Below are 23,837 nucleotides of genomic sequence, written 5' to 3'. Positions count from 1 at the left end.
CACTTGTCTCCCTGCTTCCCTGAGCACCTGGGCCTCAGGGGACACAGGCTGGAGGGGGCCCCATCCTGGTCAGCAGCAACTTTTGGCCCTGGTCCCACAGGACGCCTATGACAACGTCACCCTGGATGTGGAGCTGGCTCGCCGTGAGGGCTGGTGCTTTGGGGCCAAGCTGGTGCGGGGTGCATATATGGCCCAGGAACGCGCCCGTGCCGCGGAGATTGGCTATGAGGACCCCATTAACCCTACGTACGAGGCCACTCATGCCATGTATCACAGGTGCGCCAGCCCTTCTTGGCCCCTGGGGGCCTCATGGCTTCCTGGGGAGGGGAATGACAAAACAGGGCAGGGGTGGTGGAACTGACCTGACGTGACCCCTATCTGACTGTGGAGCAGCCTAGTGTGTCAGAAGCCTCTGTAGGAGCAAGACTTCTGTCCTGAGACCAGAGCTGATTATCTTCTCTGCTTTTTATTTATTTTTTGAATCCTCAGCTTTTGTTTTACCCTTTCTAAAAACTTTTAAGGTGGATTTTTAGTACAGAAAAGTCTACTGAATAAAACTAAACTGGCCCAGGTCCCCCAGCCAGCTCTTGTTGACACTTAGGACGAGAGCCCTGAGCAGCCCTCCTGCCTCGCATGCAGCCCATTTGCTTTCCAAATTACACACCAGGATCATCAACTGTTTCTACATCTGCTTTTGCTGTGTTTGTCTTGCTGACCTTGTCCTGCAGCAAGGACAGGCAGATCCCATGCTTTTTCTTTGTGAGGTTGTGTGTGTGTGTGTGTGTGTGTGTGTGTGTGTGTGTGTGTGTGTGTGTCGCAAATAGACTCTGAGTGCCTTGGCTCCCGCTCCCTCCCCGGCAGTGCCCTGCTTTCTGGGAGTATCCAAGTGTGCCATGGGTATACCCACATCTGCTTTGGCATTGTGCATTCAGTCCTGTGCCCTTGCTTTTCCATGTAACACGTATTTGGATCCTCCTGTGTCAGCATGCCGGCCCACAGTGTTAACCCAACAGCCAGCAGAGTGCCCATCTTTGTGAGCTTTTGGTGGTTTGCTGTCAGGTCATTACAGTAGTGACTCATAGCACACTTTGCCCCTGTCTCCTGTACTCACGGGCAAAGACATAGTTGTCACATGTTCCTGGAAATGGTCATAAGGACACACACCATTGCTGCCAGATGGCAGAACCCTCACACTCTCTATGCTCAGGGAGGCTTCAATTTCCTTATGGACCCCTTCTGGAAGCAAAGCTCCATCTGTCCTGAGTGCACTGTGTCCCAGGTAGTCTCCTTTTGAATGTCTAGCCCCAGGTACTGCTCACGTTTTCTTTCTTACCTACGAGGTGTTGAGGAATGACAAGTACAGCCTTGGTCCCATTACCATGGCCACACTTGGAGTGGGCTCGCTGGACAGCCATGGGCCTGCTTGTGGCCTCTACAGGCTGGGGCTTACGTGGCACTCCCTTCAGGTGCCTCAATTATGTCCTGGAGGAGCTGAAGCACAATGCCAAGGCCAAAGTGATGGTGGCCTCTCACAATGAGGACACAGTTCGCTTCACGCTGCGCAGGTAGGCACCCTCTTCAGCTGTCTGGTGTTCCTTAGTGAGGGAAGGCTTGGGACGGGTGGTGTGGAAGCTATGCAGAGTGGTGGCATTTAGGGGTGATGTCTGTGGGATGAGCTAGAGTGGCACCTTTAGTGTCCTGCAAGCTTCCTGTCTCCCCAGGTCCAGCTGGCCATTGGCACTGCAGTAGCAAAAAGGCTATTTGCAGTGACTTGGGTTTTTAAAAATTAATACCTGACTTATTGAAATTTCAAATCAGAAATTAAATTTCACTCGGTGATTTAAATAGCTTACTGAAGTGCACAAATACAATGTGCAATGTCAGATCCCCTCAGGAGGCCTCCAGCATATCATCTTATTTATAAATAGTTACTCTTAACATTTTAAACTGCATTTGGAACTTAATATAGTCTGTTTTCTCTTTAAGTGTGTGTCTTGTGGGGCAAAACTTTGGTAGAATCCATGCAAGTCTGATATAGGAATAAGGTGAAGTAAATTAAAAAAAACTTTTTTAAATGTTTTTAAATTTTTGAGAGAGACAGAGAGAGAGCATGAGAGGGGGGAGGGGCATAGAAAGAGAGAGACACACAGACTCTGAATCAGGCTCCAGGTTCTGAGGTGTCAGCACAGAGCCGGACACGGGGCTCGAACTTGTGAACCACAGAGATTATGACCTGAGCCAAAGTCGGACACTCAACCAAGTCACCCAGGTGCCCCATGAAGTAAATTCTTAAATATTCCAGTGTTATCACCATGTGTTTGTGTTTTCTATCTTAAGTGTTATCACCATGTGTTTGTGTTTTCTATCTTAAGCCAAGGAGCACCACATGAGGGGTCCTAGCCACTCCTCCTGCTCCCCAGTCTCCACCTTCCTGGGCTTGAGGCCCTACAGGAAGCACGGTGGCAGTGGCCTTGGTGGCCCTCGCCTTTTCCAAGAGCAAAGCAGGGCAGCCAAATTGTGGCCAAGCAGGGCTTCCAGAAGAAGCAGTGAATGAACAGCCAAGGCACGGCACAGCCAGCTGCCTGACAAGCTGACTCTGGTCACTCTACACCCATTTGGTGAAGCAGTGCTTATTCTCTGCTTGTGATGGCACTGCTTTTTCACAGCCTAAAATTGCAGCTGAAAACTATTATTTTTTAAAAATTTTATTTAAATCCAAGTTATTTAACATATAATACTTGTTTCAGGAGAATTTAGTGATTCATCACTTACATATGACACCCAGTGCTCATCACAAGTGTCCTCCTTAATGCCCGTCACCCATTTAGCCCATTCCCCCAACCCACTCCCCTCCAGCAACCCTCAGTTTGTTCTCTGTATTTAAGAGTCTCTTATGGACTGTTTTTCCTCTCTGTTTTTGTCTTATTTTTTCTTACCTTCCACTATGTTCATCTGTTACTTAAATTCCAGTTATGAGTGAAATCATGATACGTCTTTCTCTGACTTATTTTGCTTAGCATAATATATTCTAGCTCTATCCACATTGTTGCAAATGGCAAGATTTCATTCTTTTTGGTTGCCAAGTAATATTCCATTGTGTGTGTATGTATGTGTATATATATAATATACATACATATATACATACATACATACACACCATATCTTCTTTATCCATTCGTCAGTTGGACATTTGGGCTTTTTCAGTAATTTGGCTATTGTTGATAGTGCTGCCATAAACATTGGGTGCATGTTCCCCTTCAAATCAGAATTTTTGTATCCTTTGGATAAATACATAGTAGTGTAATTGCTGGATTGTAGGTAGCTAGCTCTATTTTTTAAATGTTTGTTTGAGATTGAGGGGGGAGAGAGGGAGAGAGAATCTCAAGCAGGCTCGATCCCACGAACTCTGAGATTGTGACCTCAGCTGAAATCAAGAGTCAGATGCTCAACCTACTGAGTCACCCAGGCATCCCTAGGGTAGTTCTATTTTTAATTTTTTGAGGCACCTGCATACTGTCTTCCAGAGTGGCTGTACCACTTTGCATTCCCACTGGCAGTGCAAGAGGGTTCCCCTTTCTCCACATCCTCACCAACATCTGTTGTTTTCTGAGTTGTTAATTTTAGCCATTCTGACAGGTGTGAGGTGGTGCCTCATTGTGGTTTTGATTTATATTTCCCTGATGATGAGTGATGCTGAGCATGTTTTCCCGTTAGTGAAAACCATGATTTCTAATGCACAGCAGTTGCAGCTATCAGGGTGGGGATGTGAGTGCTGAGGCCACCAGTGCCACCCAGGCCGAGTAAGACTGTGGTAAGTCTCCCTCCTGAGAGTCCCTGCCAGGATCAGGGTCTGGCTGTTTCTGTGGGATTGGTGAGGGGCTGAGTGGAGTCCTAGCTGGACAGGACTGCTCCACCTTCTTCCCTCCATCCCTGGGGACTTCCCAGCTGCTCATTTACTGCCTTAGATACCCCAGCCTTGTGACTGGATGTCAGAGAGCCAGGGGTACCTTTTGTGCTTGGTGAAAAAAAAAAAAATTCTGGTTTGACTTTTAAAACAGATGGTTTAAGTTGCAAATCTTAAAACCTGGTTTTCCCTTAGACTTAAAAAATATTCTGTTACTCCGTGATGGAAACTTGATCATCCACTAGATGATGTACACAAAGAGCCTCCCTGTGCCCCTGGCCTGGCACTTGGGAACCTGCACCCCTACACAAGTGGCAGGCCCACAGGGTCAGTGATGTACAAGTGGCATCTTCTTAGGTTTCAGTTATGAGCTCAGCAGGCTTTGCCTGACCACTCCCATTTTAGGTAGGGGTCACAGGTAGGCCACTCACCAGCTAGACAGAAAAGAGTGAAAGTTCTAAAGGTATAACCTGCCCTCAGAAGGGCTTCCTCTCTTCTGCTTTCTGAATCTTCCTGCCGAGAATAAGCCTGTTCTTGGCATCTTAGCCAGGGAGGCTCCTGCCCTGGACGCGGCTTCCTTTGTCTGAAGTGCCAGCTGAGTGCGCTCTCCTTTCTCATAACTCCCAGGGCCCGTGCCACGCTCCACAAATACTGTCATGGAGAAGGCTTGGCTCCTTCAGAACATGGTTCTGTGTTCCTGCACTGGGAGCTGGGGAGCCCATGGCAGCTTGGGCTTACCTTCCCTGACGAAGTAGTGTGGGTCTCTGATGCCACATCAGGGAGCTCAGACAGCCTGTGTAAGCTTTGGCTGAGTGGCAAGCCAACCCAGAACTCAAGAGGCCTGAACAACAGCATGTTCTGTGGGCCAGCAGTGTTCACTGGGCTCAGCTGGGGACTGCTTCTGCTGGCCCTGCCCTGAGATCTGACTTGTATCTGTGGTCAGCTAAGGCCTGACTGGACCTAAATGGCTTCATTCATGGCTGGGGCAGCAAAGGGACTGCATCACATCTAGTTTTCTATAGGCCAGCGCAGGCTTTGCCACATGGTGGTCTCAGGCTTCCAGAAGCCCTGAGAGGGCAAGCCTTTGCCCACATCACATTTGCTCTTCTCTTTTTGGCCAGAGGAAGTCAGGAGGCCTAGCTCAGAAGCCAGGTGGAGAACCTTGCCTGCTGGGAGAAGCTGCAGTCACATGGCCTAGTGGGTGGAGAGGGGTCAGCAGCCACTTCCGCAGGAACCGTGTGAATGACCCCACCACTGCCAGTCAGGTGGGCAGCAACATGGTGGCAGCCCTGCTCTCACAGGGTTCATGTTCCAGTGAGGGACAGAGATACTTAAACTGGAGACCGGGGCCACATGGTAGAGACCATGGCCTGCTTTAGAGTAGGTGGCCCCCACACTGGAGCCACTCTGACAGAAAGAGGGAGAGGACCTCTGGAGGATGATCCTCATGTGGAGGGCCGGGGTGAGATGTCCTCAATGCTCTAGGAGTGAGGGGCCTGAGACAGTGAGAAGAGGGGGACCCTGGAGACAGGGAAGCACACTGCTGGCCTGCAGCCTGGGTGCGTGTGAGGAGGACCCAGGCTAAATATGCCCTTGGAGGGAGGTGGAAGGATGAGGGCAGATTCCAGAGCGCTGGTAATTGAGTCTGGACATGTGGATACAGCAAGCTGGAGGTAAAAATATAAGAATCCTCAGTAAGTAGACACTACAAACCTTGGAAATTTTTCTAAGACCATACAAGGGAGGTATGAAGTCAGGAGAGGGTGCTGGGCACAGTTGGGGGCCAGGTGTTGGGCAGCACTAAGAGAAATGTGAGCCACATCTATTCTAAATGTTCTACTGGCCATATAAGAGATGACGTTAATTTCAGTAATACCTTTCAATTAGGCCAACATATCCAAAATATTACCTATATTCAGTATTTCAGAAAAACAGTATTCTTTTTTCCAGTTTTCAAAATCCCATGTGTGTTAGATACTTCTAGCACATCTCAGTTTAGACCGGTTGACTTTCAGAGACTCAGCGGGCACCAGTGGCTGGTGCTGCTGTATGGGACAGAGCAGCCAGTAAGGGGAGGACAAGAGACTGGGTGGGACGGAGGGGATGTGGCACTGAAGGAGAGGGGCTCAAAAAGGGGTTGGAGGAGGGTCTTTTGATGGCTTACCCAGGCCAGGCTTTGGGGCAGGCCTGCCTCACTAGGTTAGGGCAGACGAGAGGGGAGAGGGAAGGGGCCATGGGGAGCAAGCATAGTGGGAAGGGGAGGCTGGCTGGGAGAGGAGGGAACTTGGTGGCCATGACCTGAGGTGGGACTTGCAGGGCAGATGCTTGGTCTGGGCAGCACAGAGCCTAAACCTATGCCCCACCCTGCAGGGGATGGAAGCTAAAGTGTATGAAGATCTGGGAGTGGAAATGGAGGGTTCAGAGCTAGCTCAAGTTGCCCTGGGGGCTCACCTGCCATCTTGTCTGTCTACAGGATGGAGGAGCTGGGCCTGCACCCTGCTGACCGTCAGGTGTACTTTGGACAGCTACTGGGCATGTGTGATCAGATCAGCTTCCCACTAGGTGAGCTGAGTCTCCCAGGGGAGCAGGGGTGGGGAAGTCTAGGACTGGGACTCACTGCTTCTGTGTGCACAGGTCAGGCGGGCTTTCCCGTGTACAAGTATGTACCCTATGGCCCTGTGATGGAAGTGCTGCCCTACCTGTCCCGCCGCGCCCTGGAGAACAGTGGTGTCATGAAGGGTGCCTGGCGGGAGAGGCAGCTGCTGTGGCAGGAGCTCAAGCGGAGGCTCCGCACAGGCAGCCTCTTTCACCGTCCAGCCTAGTGCTCGTGGGGCACCACCACCCACCTTCAGACTTGGCCTTCAGATGCTCCCTTGCCTGGGCTGTGGCCTCCCAGGCCAATGCCACATTTATAGCCCAACCAAAACTTCACGTGGATTCACCTTTTTATGCCCAAGACTATGAGATCCACTGGAAGTCGGGCCTCGGTGCCCCTCTGGCCTCTGCCCAGGACATGGGCACCTAGATCATGTCTGATGCTTGCCAGAGCCACTGGGAACTGTCAGGGACTGCCCTTCAATAAGTGGGCACAACCCCATGACCTTGGACCCAAAGGACCACCTTCTGACAGAGTTCATCCAGCCCATACCCTGAGCCCCTCGGGTAGTCACCAGTGGGGAAGCTGGCCTGGTCAATAAACCACTATTCCTGCAGCCCTCAACTTCTTTCTTGCAACGCTTTTCCCCCTCAAGTCCTGTGGGGTCAGCATCAAAGACAGAATAGTTCTGATGGCTCTGCCTCTCTGGCACCATGTGTCCCTGGGAGTGAGGCCCACCATGGGTGGAGTGGACCCACCAATCCTTCCTTCAGTCTGTATCACAGATTTGGCTATGTAGGGTGCTAGACACTCCCACCCCAAGATGACAGATAGCAGCGCCCCTGGGCACAGACCAATGCAGACAGGATGCTCCTGGGGTGGGCTTGCTGCTTCCCCACCCTAGACTTCCCCCCCCCCCCCACCCCGACACTTGCTGCTCGGTGCCCTTCGCCCCAGTTGTCCTAATGACCCATCAGGCTCCTAGTATTGTGACCAGAGCTGACTCAAAGCTGCCTCCTCCCTCTAGTCCTCAGCCCCAGAGCAGACTAGATAGTCTTAGTGCCCTGGGGGAAAGGTGGTATGGCTGGGCCTGCAGCTGCATGAGGGAGCTCCAGAGGGGGTGCCCCTGGGAGGAACCTCTGACATGGGGAGTGGGGGCATCTGCTGACTCCTCCATAGGCCATGGAGCTACCAGGTGAGGGCCCCAGTCATGGCAGATACCACAGAGCTGTCATATAAGCCACGTGCAGGCCACACTGTGGCACCTTTATTTCTCTGGGCCTCAGAGGGCTTGGGCCTTGGAGCCTCTCCCATTGACTTGGGCTGCATCTGCCAAGGGAAGGGCTGAGACCAGAACAAGCATGAAGCCTGAAGCATGGCAGAGATTGGGTGCACCCAGTGGAGTGAGAAGGTGCTAGGACCTCCAGCCCTACTGTGCTCAGCTCTGAGGCATCCGATTAGCAGGATAGGCCCACTCTTCCCTTTACCATACCATCCTAGCTTTGGACAAAAGCAAAGGTGGATGGCAGGTGCAGCCAGAGTCCCATCTGGCCTCTCCTCAGAGGGTTGACTCCTCCTGCAGGCAGCTGGGAAGGTGGTGGCCAGGTTCCATTCAGCTTTCTGCTGCCTGTAGCAACTGAGGAACAGGGCTGTCTTCTCAGCTGTGATGGGCAGCAGGTAACTGGCAGGGACCCCATCTGGTCATAGAGCTGTCTTCCCCGCCTGGCAGCCCCTCTGCTGCAGCTTCCGGATGAGTTCCAATAGGTTCATCTGCAGTGTCAGCTCCTGAGATGCAGAAGGGCTGCTGTGAGGCCAGCATGACACCTAGACTCTCCTACACTGGCAAGAGCCCCAGGCAGAAGCCTCCTTTTCCCAAAGGCCCACAGGCAGCTACCAGGGCCTAAGAGTGCCAAGCAATGAACCCATGGGACTGACTTCCAGTGAATCCTGCCCATGGCTTGCCAGAAAGGGGAAAAAGTGGGGATGCCACCCCCAACAAGGCTGCAGTTGTCCAGGCTTGGTGCACACGGAGATGTATGTAGGGAGGAGATGAGGGTCCTGTGAGTAGCAGGCCTGGGGAAGGGGAGGCAGAGGCAGTGGGACTTGCCTTACTAATTTCTCCCTCCTCCCCTCCGTCTACACACCCTGGGCCTGGCTCCCCAGTGACCAATGATAAAACCCCAGAGGGAATTGGACCTTTGGGAACCAGCATCCCCTGGGCTGCACCAGGGCAGACCTGAGGCACTGACCTGTGGGTTGGTGGTCACATAGAAGCCAGCAACCCCTGCCTTCTCCAGTGTGCTCTGCTGGTCTGCCACCTTCCGGTCTAGCTCTAGGACAATCTTCTGGTCCATTGCCCGCTGCTCCTCACGAATCCGGTGTTCCACTGCCTGCACGGTGAGGGCGGCTCAGGGGCTTAGCCCCCTGCCCATCAATGCCTCAAACATACACTGGTGGCTTGCCACTTCCTTTAGCGCCCCCCCCCCCCCCCCCACCTTCCCAATCATTCCAAGGCCACTGATGGTGCCCTTATTGCACCAGGTTGCTCCCTCCTCGGCCACACTGAACCCTGGAGAAAAGTTCGGCTGCCCCACCCCAAATGTTCTCCCTTCCAGGACCTCCGGCCAGGTGTCCCTCCTTTGCTGTGCCAGACTTTGCCCAGCAATGACCGCTCAGGACCACCATGAGCTGGCCAGATGCTAGATCCACCTCTGGTTACTATCAAGTTGCCAACCACCTCTGTGCCTTTGCATATGTTCCCTCCCCATTGGGACTGCCAGCCAACCCCAGCTCAGCACCTCTTCCCTGTATGCCCTGGCTCGGGGCCGTCTGGGACCCTGCACAAATCCCTCCATGCACTCCTACCACCCATGGCTTCTCGGTTACATATGGGTCTCTTGGTTGTCCTGAGCAATCTGGGAACAGGACAGGCCTCATAATCCCACCATTGCCCTTGCACCTCTAAAGCCTTGGGGCACAACGGCCTCCCACTCAGCACCTGCCCTGCACAGGCCCGGGCCACAAGCAGCTGCAGCCCCAGGGAGCAGGGAATCATATGCTTTTACCCAGTTCTGCCACATCCCAACCCCCACAGTGAAGAGCCATACTGGGGGCTCATCAGGTCTCTAGTGGACCACCCAAGCTGAGGCCCAGAGGAGACAGCAGCTCCCATTCCACCCTGGGCCCCCTCCACCATGGCCCAGTCACCCTGCCCACACCCCTACCTCCAGCTCACGCTGCTGAGTTGCCTGGAGCACGGGCAAGTTGTGGGGTCGGCAGGCCTGCTGGGCTTCCTGGTGCTTTTGCCGCAGCGCCTGCCTGAGCACTAGGAGGAGATGAGACCAGAGAAGTCAGGTAGGTGGTGGGAGGTGAGATGGGAGGGGATCAGGGAACACCTCTTGCCTCAGCACCTGCCCTGGCTGTCCCACCATGGGGCAGCCAGGACAAGGCGCAGACATGAAGCCCTGCCTGATGACCCAGCCTGCCCGAAGCCCTGCACTAGCAGCTGGATGGAGTTCTGGGGGATGCCCAATCCCCTAGCCCACTCAGTCTTTCCCTCAACCAGGGCAGGGCCATTCTCTAGCAGCGAGGATCGAGGGGACTCGGTGCAAGAATGCAACAGAGGAGGGTGAGCGAGGGCAGGCTGGCGTAGGGGTGGGGCCAGGGCTATAGCCCGGGGTCAGAAGACCAACAGGAGTGGGAGACTGCGGTCTGCAGGCTTCTAGGTTCAGATGGCCACAGGCCAGCATTCCTGGGTGTGAGCTGCCCATCACCCATGTGATATATACAGAGATGTCCAGGAGACCACCCAGGCAAAGGTCTGGGAAAAGGAGGATGAGGAGTCATTGTGCCAAAGCATGGCATGGTCTCTGCTTCCAGAGGCATGGTTGTGTCCCTCCCTCAGAGCTGCCCTTCAGGGTGGGCAGACCTGCCCCACCCCATCCACCACTCCCAGAGGGAGTAGGATGGGCCCAAGGATGAGATGAGCCATTAGAGGTCCTCTACTGGGGGCGGGGGGTGTCTATGTTACTTGGAGAGGAGTTCACCAAGGCCACTGAGGAAAGCTCCTACAGTTGCCACTAAATCATACCATAAACATAAGCAAAGTTGTCTAGTCTGATAGGACTGGACTGAGGAGAAAGGTATCATGGGATGGAAAGAAACCAATCACAAAACAGAATATACAAAACTATACAGCATAGATCCTAGACCCATGTCAAATGGCTAGATCTCTCCTGTAAGGAGGGGTCCTCGGCCATAAGGAAACAAACCCAACACTAGGTCTTAGGCAGATACCTCTTAGCCAGTGGTTTGGCACCTGCTGTGCCCCGAACCTTACCAATCTCCTGTGTCTTGGCATTCTGTGTACACCTCAACAATGGCATTTATCACATTAAATGAGTGTGAAACCAAGAACCACCCTTGAGACACCTGCATACACACAAGGACAAGGAAGATGCTCCCTGGTTAATGTTTACACCACGTGGAGGCAGGATGGGAGGAAATAAATAGATAAATGCAGGAACACGTTATCTCCTTCACTTTGTTTATCAAACATTGCTGCAAATCTCAGGACAACATCCAGCTTCCACTGGGTGAGATGAGAGCTGTGGCCACTGCCTGGCTTTAGCAGTGACCAAGGAAAGCAATGGCAGCCAATCACCACCACCTGCTGAGTCAGAGGGAAGGAAAAGCAGAAAGTCACAGGGTGCTCACCCATTGCTGGTGGCATCAAAACCTGTCCAAAACTTCTGAAGCACAAGTAGCAAGGTGTCTAGAGGATTATCAAAAAATCTTCACTAAAAGGAACCAGGACTCTGGAGAAACTGCTGCCCTCCCTGCCCCCCCCCCTTTATTATTCGGAGTGCTTTATTCACTCCCTGAACTAGTAATCTCTGTGGATAAACAAAGGTCGCCCACATGAGAATGAGAACTACTTACTGACAGCAAGAGTAAGTGACCATCACTGCCTGCATTTGGTAGAGACTCAACCACAGGCAGGAGTGGGAAAGCTTTTTGGTGGCCAAAGGGAAAGGTCCATCCTGATGGGAGGCTGCTGAAGCTGGAAACAGACTGAGGCAGGGAAAGACAAGAAAAGATGAGCCTAAACACCTTCCTGTACCAGAAAGCAAGGAAGTGCTCCAAGAATGATGGGGACACATCAAAAGAACACAGGAGCCAGCCCAAGAGCTCTCCCACTGACTGTATGTGGCCCAATTTGAGCATTATAAAGAATAATGAGCTATGTACTTTGGATTTTTGACTGTATGCATTTTACGCCTCAATGGAAATGTTTACAAAGACAACCACTCCAACAGCAGGGAAAATGTAACACCAATTCTATAAAAACTTAAAAACCTGAAGAGAACGCTTCCCAACTCATCCTATGAAGCCAGCCTTAATTCTTAACAAGATTTTAGCAAATCAAATCCAACACAGACAAAAAGGATAATACATCCTGACCAACTAGGATTTATGCCAGGAATTAAAAACATCAGTGTAATTCACCATAGTAACCAAAAAGCCGCATGATCATGTCAATAGATATAGAAAAAGGGATTCAACAAAATCCAATGTCGATTTCTGAGAGAAATGCTAATTTCTGCCATAAACGTTTAAGTTGCATATCATTGGGTCTGCAACTGCTGTCCAGTTTACAGGAAACGGTGGAGAAATGGTTAAATGACAGCATGAGGAAGCAATCTGACAGACCCAGCATGGGGACATTCTCTTCAAAAAGTCAATGCCATAGTAAATGTTTTGAGACTATTCCAGGAGCAGAGACCAAAGTAACCAAATGCCATGCATAAACCTACACTGTCCTTACAGAGACAGTTTGTGATAAGTTGGGTAATGTGACTGTGGACTGAAGGTCAGAAGACACCCTGGAATGATTAAATTCTCAGGATGCTGTCCCTGGTCATGTTGGAGTGTTCTTGTTCTAGGGCACTGGTTCTCAATCCTGGGCCAAAGTTGACCCCCAATGATGTCTGGAGACATTTTTGGCTGTCACTGGAGGAATATGCCACTGTCATCTAATGGGTAAAAGCCACGGATGCTGCTAAACATCCTGCAATGCACAAGACACTGTCTCACCATTAAGACTTGTTCAGCCACAAATAACAGTGCTGTGTTAGAAAACCCCAGTCTAGAGGAATGCTGAAGATCCAGAGTGAAACCCTATGGTGTTGCATATATATTTAGAGGTATTAAGAACTTCGGCAAAATGTTAATTATTGAATCTACCTGGAGGGGATCCAGGTATACATTATTCTTCCAACTTTACTAAATATTTTAACCTTTTTTTTTTTTTTTTTTAATAAGTAAGTTTGGTAAAAATACAATAACAAAGGTAGGAAATCTCATGGGGGCAGGGAGAGCTGCCCAGCATACCTTGCAGGAAGGGGCTCCGGAGACCCCCGAGTGGGTACGCCTGGGAGGAGCCAAGGGCTGAGGGTGTGGCTCGAGTGAAGAAGTTTTTGGTTCCAAAGGGTGACACAGGGCATAGTGCGGGTGAGGGGGCAGGGGTGGTGTGGGGCTCTGCGCCGCTGGAAGGGGAACTGACCCTAAAGCACGGAAGAACTGTCAACACTTTGGAGCATCACCGAGGGTAGTCAGCCGCTACCGCTGACCGCCACCACCAGGATCCGCCCACGGACTGACCACACAGGAAGGCCTTGGGCCATCTTGCGTGGACGAGGGTGGAGACAAGGCTAAGTCTGGGCAGGGAGTGTCGATGTTATATTGATGCGGGGTCGTGCAACTGACAAAATTAAATTGCCTTGACCTTTTTGTCACCAAAAAAGGGCTAGCGGTCTCCGCGCGCTTGACCTGGTCAATTTTAGCGTCTTCATCCGAGCGACACCCAGGGAAGGACTCGGCCTACACAGACACCGAGAGCTAAACTCCCGGAGGAGAAGCGTGCGTCGTCCCGCCTCCCCCGCGCACCTCGGTGCTCATTCTGTAGCCGCAGGCGCTGATTGTACAGGCTCTTCTCGGTGAGGTGCTGGATCTCCAGCAGCCCCTGCACGATCTCGAACACGGTGCCGTCAAGAAGCGCCAGGGCCAGGTCGCTGAGCGTGGTGTAGGACAGGCGCTGCTGGAAAGAGCTGCGGGCAGAGGGACGCGGTGAGCGCGGGCGGGACCCAGGGCCGCCTCAGCCGCCCGCTCCGCCCCACCCCGCGGCCGCGCACCTGGGAAGCTCTTTAACTAGGCTCTGTAATGCAGATAGCAGCTGGTAGTGCCGCTCCTGCTGCCGGGCCCCATCTACCGCCTCTTCGAAGGCGCCACCGTAGCGTTCCATGGTGGTCGCGCCCAGCCAGCCGCCGGCCGGAGCAACCCGCGCCTCCTCTGCGTCAGGCCCGAGTGAGACGCATCCCGCCCATTTTACGACCATCTCGAACGCGGCGCGTCCCGCCCCCTTTTACGACAGTTGAGGCGGTGCGGCCCACCTCCTGCGCCCTCCCGTTACGAGGCTCGCTCCGCTCTTACGCAGAGGTTCCTAGGAGGGTCCCTCATTGTCCCCGCCCCTTATCCTGCCATTTGGCCCACGCGACCTGAGGCATAACACCACAGCCTCGAAATCGCGAGATTTCGAAGAAGCCCATCCTGCCCGCCCTGAGTCGGCGCGGACCGAGGCCCCGCCCCACTGGGCTAACTCTGCGAGGGTGTGGTGTGGTCCAGCGCATGCGCCTGTTGGGATGCCGTGTGGTTGCTGCTGTCGCAAAGTGTTTGCTCCTCTTTGCTCCCCCCAAAAGCGCTTGAGTTATTGAGTCCCGAGCTCCACCAATACTAGCGGCGTGACCTTGGGGCATTTTTGTCACCTTCAGGCCTCAGTCTCCTTGTCTTCCACTTATGGGGCGTTTGTCCGGGTTACCTGTCAAGCGAGACCCCTCTCTCCCTCTCTGACACGGGGTCTGGGAGCTCCAGCAGCGGCGGTGCAGGAAGGGTCTGCGCGCTGGAGGAAGGATGGCGGTGAGTCCCTCGCCCTCCCCAACCCCAACACCTTCGTGGGAGAGCTCTGTTCCCACCCCCACCCCCCCACCCCCTTATCTGCCTCCACCAGCGTCGTCAACATGTCGAAGAAAACCTGGCCCAATGCCTCAATCCAACATTGAGAATAAAAGTCCTGGAATCCACAATTACACTCTTCATAAGCCACAAAAATATACAAAACAAAGTTTGGATTGCTGAATATCCTGCTGGACTCATGGGGGCAGGGGATTCCCGCCATGGAGAACTAGCATCATGTCTTCTTCATCTCAGTGGGAGAGCATTCAGTGCTGCCAAAAACTGGGAAGAGGCTGCTGTATAGCGAAATGCAAAAGTAGGTAGATTCATGAAGAAGACAACCAGAAAGAAGGCTTGTGTGGCCAACTTGAGCAGACAAATCCAACTGACTACGGATAGAATGCCCAGACTTTGGAGAAGAAACGCATGCTGACCCCCTGGGGGCTATGTAGGATCAGCACCAAGGAGAGGAGGCAGCTTAACTAGGGCGTTTTCTGGGGTGATTGATTCCTTGAAGAAGACTCCTTAACCAAACTTTGGTCAGGCTCCCTTTAGCTCTCTTTTTAACTAGGCCTCATGCTTGGGCCCTGTCTTAAGCCTGCCTAGTCTAGTTGCAGCAAGAATCCTGGTAAGTCAGTTTAGAGAGAATTCCCTACCTTTGACATCTGATTGTCCTTGAAACCGATCAGATTCCTTGTCCCCTACTCTCCTATTCTCAAGAGGACCCATGTGGCTGGGCTGCAGCAACCAGAGGGAGAGTGCAGCGGGGTACATGTTACAGAGGCTCCTGAGGGATTGTCCTAAGAGCAGTAGGGAGATCTGAAGGTTTGGGGGCACAGACATGATCAGATTTGCCTTTCACAAGCCACTCAGTAGCCACCATGCTGGTGAGATGACAGGGCTTCACTTGGGTCAGGGTCAGGGGAAGGCAACACAGGGAGGTGGGGTTCTAGAGCCATCTGGGGTTGTACTGAAGTCCCCAGTTAGTCCTCACAGTTTTCTCCACGATGTTTCCTCAGTCCTGGCAGGAGTGGCTCTCCCTTCCCCACATGTGCTCTGAGTCTGGGGCCAGGAATGAATACAATGAATGAATGACAAGCACTCAGGCCAGTGCTGTAGAGTATGGAGGACAGGCAAAACCCATAGCTGGAGGTGCACACTGGCACCTTGCACCACACTCCTAGCTGGTGGCAGGAGCAGAAGCTGCGACTTGGGCACTGAGCAGCTGTGAGTGGCTGGAGGAATGGGCTGGTTTAGGCCAGGATGCTGTCACCTCCCTGGAGGTCATGGTTAGAGGGTGATAGCAGCATCTGGGTGAGGGTGCCCACCCAAGTTCTGAAGGAGACCTGGGTGACGGGAAGTGATGGGGATTCAGTCTGGGCCCACCTCTCAGTTCCCCATCTGTGAAGGGTACCTGCATGAAGCCTGGAGTCTAAGATAGGGATTTGTGCTGTGTCATCTGGGTGACCATAAGGCCCCTCTGCCCATACAAGCTCAGTGTATCTGGTTGTTCCAAGTCCTGGGAAGGCCAGGTGGGCAAAGTCAGGCAGACCTGGTTTGGAGGCTGCTCCACAGTCTTGTTCTGCTGCTGGAGCACGAAGGCCCTCTCTGGCAACCCTACTCTGACCTGCATTAGGGGTCCTTCTCCCCAGTGTGGACATAGACAGTGGGTCAGTCAGGCACAGGGACTCCTGGGCTACCTCAGGGTCATCACAAGGGCCCCGTCTGGAGGGAGGTGTTCTGACCGCCAGATCCCCAGGGCTGATGGTTTTGGCACCACTGGGAGCTTTGTCTGCAGGAACAGGGGACTGGCATGTAGCTGGGACGTGCAGTGGGGGTACACATCCCCTGTGTATCTGGACTCAGTGGAGCCACATAACACTCACACACTGGATAGTGTCTACCATGGACTTTCACTCTGTAGTCACTATCTGTCCACTCCACTTGACCTCCCAAGCCTAAGAACCTGGCTGGTAGCACTTCGGTGACTGGAGCACACTGGGCTGACTCTTCAATATCAGGCGGGTACGGTTGATTGTATTGTGTGCTGGGGAGCTACAGTCCCTGTCTCTGACTGTGTGCCTGAACAGGCACAGCTGAGTCTGTGGTGTGAGGGGGTGTGTATCTATGTGTGTGGGGCTAAAAGCTTCACTGTGAGGTTTTTATAGGGGTTGGTGCTTGAGTGTTGTGTGTGCTTTGAGTTTTTGTGTGTGAGTGTCTTATTGTGTACATAGAGACATGGTTCTGCCCTGGTGTCCTGGCACCCTGCACACATCCACATAGGCCATGCAGACAAAGGCATGAACCACAGCTGATGGAAGTGGAACCACAGCAGAACATCTGTGAACCTTCTAGAATGCTGGGGAGGCCTGTGGAGGCTCTTTTGAGGTCACTTTTTACTCACAACCTGACTCCTGAGGAGTTCTGCTGAGGTGTGGGCTCCCTAATGGGCTTCTCAGTGATGGGGCATACCACAGCCCCTGCTGCAGTTCTGGCCCTTTTGTTTCTTTGTCATCCTTTTTGGTGTGTGAGGCAAGGACAAACACATGATGGGTTTGTCAGTGTGCGCTGCAGATATCTATGAAGTTAGTACGTGAAGTCAGGTCATGTTATTATGGAGGCTGAAAAGTCCCATGATTGGCCACCTGCAAGCTGGAGACCCAGAAAAGCTGATGGTGTAATGTGGTGTGAGTCTGAAGGCCTGAGAACAGGGGAGCCAATGATAAAAATCCCAGTCTGAGAGCAGGAGATGTGATGAGATGTTCCGGCTCAGACAGCAAGGCAAAGAAAAAGGGTTGAATTCCTCCTTCCTCTGCTTTCTGTTGTTTCTATTCAGGCCCTCAGTGGGTTGGATGATGCCCACACACAGGGTGGGGACAATATGCTTTGGAAGCCACTGATTCAGTGGAAATGCTGCTCTGACCTGGAAATTTCTTTACAGACATACCCAGAAATAATGTTTAATATAGACTCCCGATGATTAGTCAGGTTGACACATAAAATTAACCATCCTAAGCCCACCCCTTGTCAATTTGGCACCCATATACATCTTTAAGCCATAAATAAATGCCAAATAAGGACAGTAACAAGGTCATGATTCTGTCTAGCATGATACAACCTTTGTAAGACCAAAAAGGCACTGACTCCTTCCCTAGAGGAGGAGGGAAGTCCTTGAGTGATGTTTACTTTTCTCCTTGAAACCATGTAACTTAAACACTATGATGTAGAATTGGCCATACTTAAATCCTATAACAAAAATTGGTACATCTTATGTTACATGATAATAATGTAAGGGAGGAAAGAAAACAAAGACAGACACAAATGTATTCATAGTAAAATAAGGAGGAAATATTCATGACTATTACAGTCTTCATTTAACTGATCATGTGGTCGTAGCTAGTATTTATAGTTACCTTGTTCCACTACTCCTCTGTATCCCTGTGCCTTTACCAAGCACTTCAGCTAATTTTTGTTCCTTACCTGGTGGGTAAACCTAACCCTTTATTCCCGAAGGGTCTGGGCCGTTAATAATCCTGCCTATTAATTGGGTCATTATAGTTTTACACTAACCTTGATCACAAGGCATGGTAACACTAGGAGAGGCCCTAAGGGATCTCCTGTATATTCTTCCTTACTTCCATTGTGGAGTAGTAGTCCAATTTGCCCTTGGTAGTCAGGGTAAATCACCCCAACCAGCCTTCTTTGTTTATTGATTCAGAGGCATGAAGAGACCAAAGTGGCTGAGTGGCAGTCTTAACCTCCAGTTCAATAGAATCATTGTGTCTCCTAGTGGAAGCCTTTCTCCCTCTGTGTTTCAAGACCTTCAGGCCAGCAAAGCATGAGGTTGTGGGAATAGGAATCAGAAATTTTGCTAGTGGGTGACTAAGGTAATGGGAGTGGTGCTATTTCAGTTTACATCCCTCAGTTCCTGGACCTATGGCTTCTGGCTATTGGAAAAATAGCACCATGCATTGGATGCTGATTCAGAGAGTATACAGTCTTCTGGAGAATCTTGCCTCAGCCCTGCAAGATACTGCCACTTAGCTGACACTGTAATTGAGTCTTCAAAAGTCTATTCTATCATTCTGTCCAGGCGCCTGGGTGGTTCAGTCAGTTAAGCATCTGATTAAGTGTCCGACTCTTGATTTCGGCTCAGGTCATGATCTCACAGTTTTAAGACTGAGCCCTGCATCAGGCCCTGTACTGGGCATTGAACCTGCTTAAGATTCTCTCTATCTCCCTCTCTCTCCCTCTCTCTCCCTCTCTCTCCCTCTCTCTCTATCAAGAAAAAAAAAATTCTGTGAAGCTAGTTGTTTCAGGATGATGGGAAACATGGTAAGATCAGTGAATTCCATGAGCATGGACTCATTGCTGTAGTTCTTTTGCTGTAAAGTGAGTTTCTTTTTTTTTATTAAAAAAAAATTTTTTTAACGTTTATTTATTTTTGAGACAGGGAGAGACAGCATGAACAGGGGAGGGTCAGAGAGAGAGAGGGAGACGCAGAATCTGAAACAGGCTCCAGGCTCTGAGCTGTCAGCACAGAGCCTGACGTGGGGCTCGAACTCACAGACTGCGAGATCATGACCTGAGCCGAAGTCAGATGCTTATCCGACTGAGCCACCCAGGCGCCCCTATAAAGTGAGTTTCTTAATCAGAAGCAATGCTGTGTAGAATACATGATAGTTGATAAGACATTCTGTAATTCCACGGATGGTAATTTTGGCAGGAGCATTGTGTGCAGGGAAGGCAATCTGTATCCAGAGTAAGTGTCTATTCCAGTAAGGACTAGACAGTACCCCTTCTACGGTAGAAGGAGTCCAGTGGAATCAATCTGCCTCCAGGTAGCTGGACATTACTCCTGTATAGTGGTGCAATATTGGCATTCCATGTTGGCCTCAGCTGCTGGCAGATTGGGCACTCAGTGATGACCATCTCCAAGTCAGTTTGGTGAGTAGAAGTCCATTTTGCTGAATCTATATGTAACCTTCACCCCTGCCACCATGGCCACTTTGTTCATGAGTCCATTGGTCAGTGACAGGGGTGGCTGGGCAAAGAGGCTGACTGGTATCCAGAGAATGGATCATCTTATCCATTTGATGATTGAAATCCTCCTCTGCTGAGGTCACCCTTTTGTGAGCGTTCACATTGGACACACGTTTCTTCTCCTTCCCCTTCTTCTCCTTCTCCTTCTTTTGCTTATTCAGGAAGGTCTGTCCACACACCTCTTTCCCCAAGTTTGTTCCAATTTTTCAGTCATGTTCCTTCCAAGTCCCTGACCATCCAGCCAAGCCTATGAATTGGTAATGGCACATCTGGCCATTTCTCTTTCTGAGCAAAGTGCACAACCAGGTGTTCTGCTAGGAGTTCCACACACTCGAAGGGTTTCCTTTCACCATTGTCTTTCAGGGATGCCCCAGACAGGACCTTTCGTGCTCTTGCTGTCCATTTTCAGGTGGTCAAGCAGACCCATCTGTAAACCAGGCCCACATCTTCTCTTTCTCTGTCATAGGAAACTCCCCATGTTAGGCCATAGGTGCAGGCTGGGAGAGAAGGCAGTGTAGCAGGAGTGGGAACCATGGGCATTTGGGCCACTTCTTCATGTAACTTACTTGTCTTCAGGGCCTGATCAGGCCCAATGACATCATCCATTTGATGATGAAGTGCTGCTGTGTATGCCCAGTGTTGTGGCTTGGTGGGTCAGATGGCACCCAGTTCATGATGGGCAGCTCAGGTGATGGGCAGCTCATGGTAATTTGGTGGCCATAGTTCAGTGTTCAGTCTCTCCTAAGACTCAGTAGTGGGCTAAGAGCTGTTTCTCAAAAGGAGTGTAATTATCTGTAGATGATGGCAGGCCTTACTCCCAAATCCTGAAGGCTTGCACTGTAGTTCACCAATAGGGGCCTGCCAAAGGCTGCAAACAGCATCTCTGCCATTGACCCTTCAAGCACCCTTGGATCTGCATGGGCACTGGAATCAGAGGTGAACACACCTTAAGTGATAGTCACTGTACCTCCTGAAGCTCTTTGGGTGACTGCCAGCCTCAAGGCATAGTCTCCTTGTTCTGGGCAGCCCGTGCATGGCCATGGTCCTGTGGGGAAGCTGCCAACCTCCCCAGAGCCTCTCTTTGTCTCTCCCCTTTAATAGCATTCCTTTTGGATACTCTTTGGGATGCCCACCCATGAGGTTCTAGTCCAGGTGGATGGGTGCAGTAGAGCATTCTGAGTCGGGGCAACTGGGCTGGAATGGTGTCCACTGGGCATGCCAGTGGCTCCAGGTATGTGGGGCAGGTTGGGTCTGGGGAGGAGGGTGACACTTAATGCCACTGTAGTTAAGCTTAAAATGATTAAAAATCTAAATGTAATGTAATGGGCATTTTACTACCCCCCCCCTTTTTTTTTTAAGGGGCTTGTTAACATGCAGGAAAAAAAAAATGTCCCAGTGGCTTCAAGTGTAAATATATTAGGTCAAAGAAATGAATCACTGATATATGATAAAGCATAGATGAGTCTCAAAAACATGACACTGAGTGTAAGAAGCCAGACATAAAGGCCACATATTGTATGGTTTCATTTTCATGAAATATCCAGAATACAGAGATGCAGATAAATCCATAGATCCAGGTAAAAAAGCAGATTGGTGGTTGCCAGGGTCTGGGGAGGGGGTGGAATGGAAAGAAACTATTTAATGGGAAGGAATGTCTTTTTTAGGGCAATGAAATATTCTGGAATTAGGCAGTGGTGACATTTACATAACTTTGTGAATAGAGTATAAATCACTGATTTGTTCATTCTTATAAGGGTGAATTTTATGGTATATGAATTATATCTCAATTAAAAAATTATATGATAAATACATACATATATATTTTTTTAAGAGTTAGCATGGGGAACAGTATGATTCTCTGAGTGCTTTGTTTGGTTCCCCCACTACTGAGATAAAGGAAGACCTTCCAAATGAGAACAAGCACCATGTATTCAGAGCTTGCTCTACATGGCGAGGGAATCAGCCACCAGCAGTTGCAGAGACTCCAAGGCAGGTGGAGGAGTGGGAGAACTTTCTGGTGGAAACAAAAGGAAGACACGTCCTGATGGGAGGGTCAGGCTGACTCAAGGTCAGACAAGATTGGTGAGGGGGAGAAAATTTGGCTTTCTTCCATTTTCTATTTTGGAAGCTTTTTGAGGAAAAGGGACATTGAGGGGAAAATGTCAGATATTGATCAGGTCCTGATTGCTTGGGTCCAGTTGTGGAGGCTGTGGTTTGGCCTTCCAGGCTGGGTCTTGCAGCTCTCAGGGTAGGGCCTCACTGGTTGGAGCAAGCAAGCTCCCGGGCTTCTGAGGGGATTTAGAAAATTCTGTGGGACAAATGGACCATTACTCAGCCACAATAAAGAATGAAAATTTGCCTTTGCAACAACATGGATGGACCTTGAGGGCATTATGCTAAGTGAAATAAGTCGGACAGAAACAGAAACATATGATCTTACTATATGTGGAATCTAGGGAAAAAAAACACAAACAAGCTCAGAGATATGGAGAACAGAATGGTGGTTACTTGAGGAGGGAATGGAGGGCCTGAGGGGGGCCAAATGGGTGAAGGGAGTCAAAAGGTACAAGTTAACAGTTATAAAATGAATGCCATGGGGATGCACAGCATGGTGACTATAGTTAATCATATCATACTACATATTTGAAAGTAGCTAGGAGTGTGGATCTTGAAAGTTCTCATCACAAGAAAACATTTTTCTAACTATGTATGGTGACAGATATTAACTGGACCGTGGTGATCATTTTGCAAGATATACAAATATCAAATCATTACGTTGTACACCTATAACTAATATACATTGTTATGCCAATTGTATTTCAATATTTAAAAATTTTGTGGACCGAAACCCATGCTTCATCATTTTAAGTCAACCAGACACTCTTCTTGGGTAGAGTAGAAACTTCAGTGTTTTTACAACTGCAATTAGCCAGAAAAAAAAAAAAAAAAACAGTAATAATTACGATAATGATGAATAATAGTAACATCAATAGTAGCAATCATTATTCCTAAAAATCTCAGGATTTTCATTTTCTATTACAGTAAACCCCTTCAATAGCTTATCTTCATAGACACTATTTTCCCTCCTGACCCCTCCGTGTGCACAGCCTCCTCCCAGTTAGTATTTCCCAGCAAGGGGTGTCCTCCTCAGCTACCCCGCCTGCAGGGGCTGGTCCGTGTCCCAGAGTGAGACTTGGAAACATTCCCCAGAAGGTGCCTCCGAAGACTGGACCCCAAGAGGGACGGCAGCCTAGCTAGGGACCCCCTTCCAACGGCTCAAGGCGGCCCGTGCTGGTCCCTGACTGTAAATGGGGACTTGGAAAATTTTCTGAGCTGCACCTCCAATGAGTGAAGCCCATGCAGGACGCGATCCAGTCTGTGAACCACCCACGCCTCCTTCTTCTGGTCGACCCTTAAGCGCCACGTTAGCCAGCCGCTTGGGAGGATGGCGGGAAGGACGCTGCTCCCCGGCCCCCCACCCCTCCCGGGATTTCGGTCCGATCTCTGGGATCGCTCCCCATGGGCTCAGGAGGCCACTGGAAGGATCCTGCCCTTGTTTGTGGCCACTCTCTGGGCTTTGCCTCCGCACTTAATCCTAGCGCTTTTCAAGTTGAGCTCTGGGAGAAAACGATATAAAAGGGGCCGCCAGGTGGCGTAGTACCACCTTCGCTGACCGCACCGGGACGGATTTGGGTCACGAAGCAGGAGGGCGCATCCCCCGGTCTTGTGGGCCTGGCCTGGCCTTGTCGCGGTCCGTCAGGGTGAGATGACGGAGGACTGGGAGGCCCAGGAGAGCCTTTCGCAGGCCTCCTCGCATCGGCCGTCCTGTCCAGGCCACAGCTCCGGAGAAGGGACTTGGAATATGTGGGGGCGTTCCGAAGGCCGCGTTCCACACAGACAGGCACCTGGAATGAAGGGCCCTACTTAGACTTAACCCATGGGGCTCAAGCTGGTCTCCACTTCCAGAGCGGGACTCGGAAAAGCTGATGGGAAAGTCCAGCAACCGATACCCACGCAGGGCCGATTCCAGGCCCAGACACACACCTTCCCGGGCCATCTGTGCGGGAATAGCAGGTCCGTGTCTCTGGAGTGGAACTCGGGAAACCTTGGAGGCACCTCCGATCACCGGACCCCACGAAGGAATTGAGCCCAGCCAGAGCCCTGTTCTGTCCCTCACAGACGGCTCGTGCCGGCCTACCATTTTGAATGGGGCCTTGGAAAACAATTTCAGGAGGTGCTGCTGACAGCTGGGACACACGCGGGCTGGCGTCTGACCCTGCGATG

At 51.0% G+C, this 23,837-nt stretch overlaps 2 protein-coding genes and 2 long non-coding RNA genes across 13 annotated transcripts in view; 2 read left to right on the top strand and 2 right to left on the bottom strand.

Moving 5' to 3' along the window:
• The window catches only part of PRODH (proline dehydrogenase 1), a 72,986-nt gene that overhangs the window by 16,715 nt on the left and 32,434 nt on the right, over positions 1–23,837 (top strand). For 4 of the 9 annotated variants that reach the window (XR_015242396.1, XR_015242395.1, XR_015242394.1 and 1 more), the window contains exons 11-13: positions 101–276; positions 1,467–1,565; positions 6,378–6,466. Coding sequence is in view for 4 of the 9 variants with exons in the window: in XM_086682218.1 (XP_086538344.1) it covers positions 101–276; positions 1,467–1,565; positions 6,378–6,726 (624 nt within the window). In the remaining 5 variants the exon portion in view is untranslated. Of the gene's footprint in view, positions 1–100; positions 277–1,466; positions 1,566–3,740; positions 3,812–5,025; positions 5,170–6,377; positions 7,117–23,837 lie in introns of those variants that run through there. The other 5 variants (XM_086682218.1, XM_086682217.1, XR_015242397.1 and 2 more) reach the window with 4 other exon arrangements.
• Positions 8,051–13,910, bottom strand: LOC112870185 (protein DGCR6). 2 transcript variants are annotated; one of them, XM_025933275.2, is made up of 5 exons: positions 13,694–13,902; positions 13,449–13,609; positions 9,725–9,825; positions 8,750–8,890; positions 8,051–8,285 (listed from the first exon to the last, which is right to left on the bottom strand). In XM_025933275.2, the coding sequence occupies exons 1-5, from the start codon at positions 13,894–13,896 to the stop codon at positions 8,202–8,204; spliced, it is 690 nt and encodes a 229-aa protein (XP_025789060.2). In that variant the 5' UTR covers positions 13,897–13,902; the 3' UTR covers positions 8,051–8,201. The 2 variants fall into 2 exon arrangements, with proteins under 2 accessions (XP_025789060.2, XP_086538346.1); XM_086682220.1 differs by lacking the exons at positions 8,051–8,285; positions 8,750–8,890; positions 9,725–9,825 and adding an exon at positions 11,825–13,066 and having other exon boundaries at positions 13,694–13,910.
• Positions 13,976–22,533, top strand: LOC147575437 (uncharacterized). The gene is made up of 2 exons (XR_015242398.1): positions 13,976–14,474; positions 19,352–22,533. It is a non-coding gene; the product is annotated as an uncharacterized LOC147575437 (long non-coding RNA).
• Positions 21,651–23,816, bottom strand: LOC147575436 (uncharacterized). The gene is made up of 2 exons (XR_015242399.1): positions 23,598–23,816; positions 21,651–21,861 (listed from the first exon to the last, which is right to left on the bottom strand). It is a non-coding gene; the product is annotated as an uncharacterized LOC147575436 (long non-coding RNA).

The sequence above is a fragment of the Puma concolor genome, chromosome D3 (genome assembly GCF_028749965.1).
Source record: "Puma concolor isolate L17-30 chromosome D3, mPumCon1.1.hap2, whole genome shotgun sequence".
Classification (NCBI taxonomy): Eukaryota; Metazoa; Chordata; class Mammalia; order Carnivora; family Felidae; genus Puma; species Puma concolor.
Note: the sequence above shows the minus strand (reverse complement) of the source record. Positions and strands in the feature narration are given on the sequence as shown.

Excerpts from the sequence above, each read along its gene's own strand:
- LOC112870185 (XM_025933275.2), bottom strand. The coding sequence starts at position 13,896 with ATGGTCGTAAAATGGGCGGGATGCGTCTCACTCGGGCCTGACGCAGAG. Across the intron at positions 13,610-13,693 it reads CTAGTTAAAGAGCTTCCCAG|CTCTTTCCAGCAGCGCCTGT; the intron begins GTGCGCGGCCGC and ends CTCTGCCCGCAG. Across the intron at positions 8,286-8,749 it reads ATGTGACCACCAACCCACAG|GAGCTGACACTGCAGATGAA; the intron begins GTCAGTGCCTCA and ends TCTGCATCTCAG.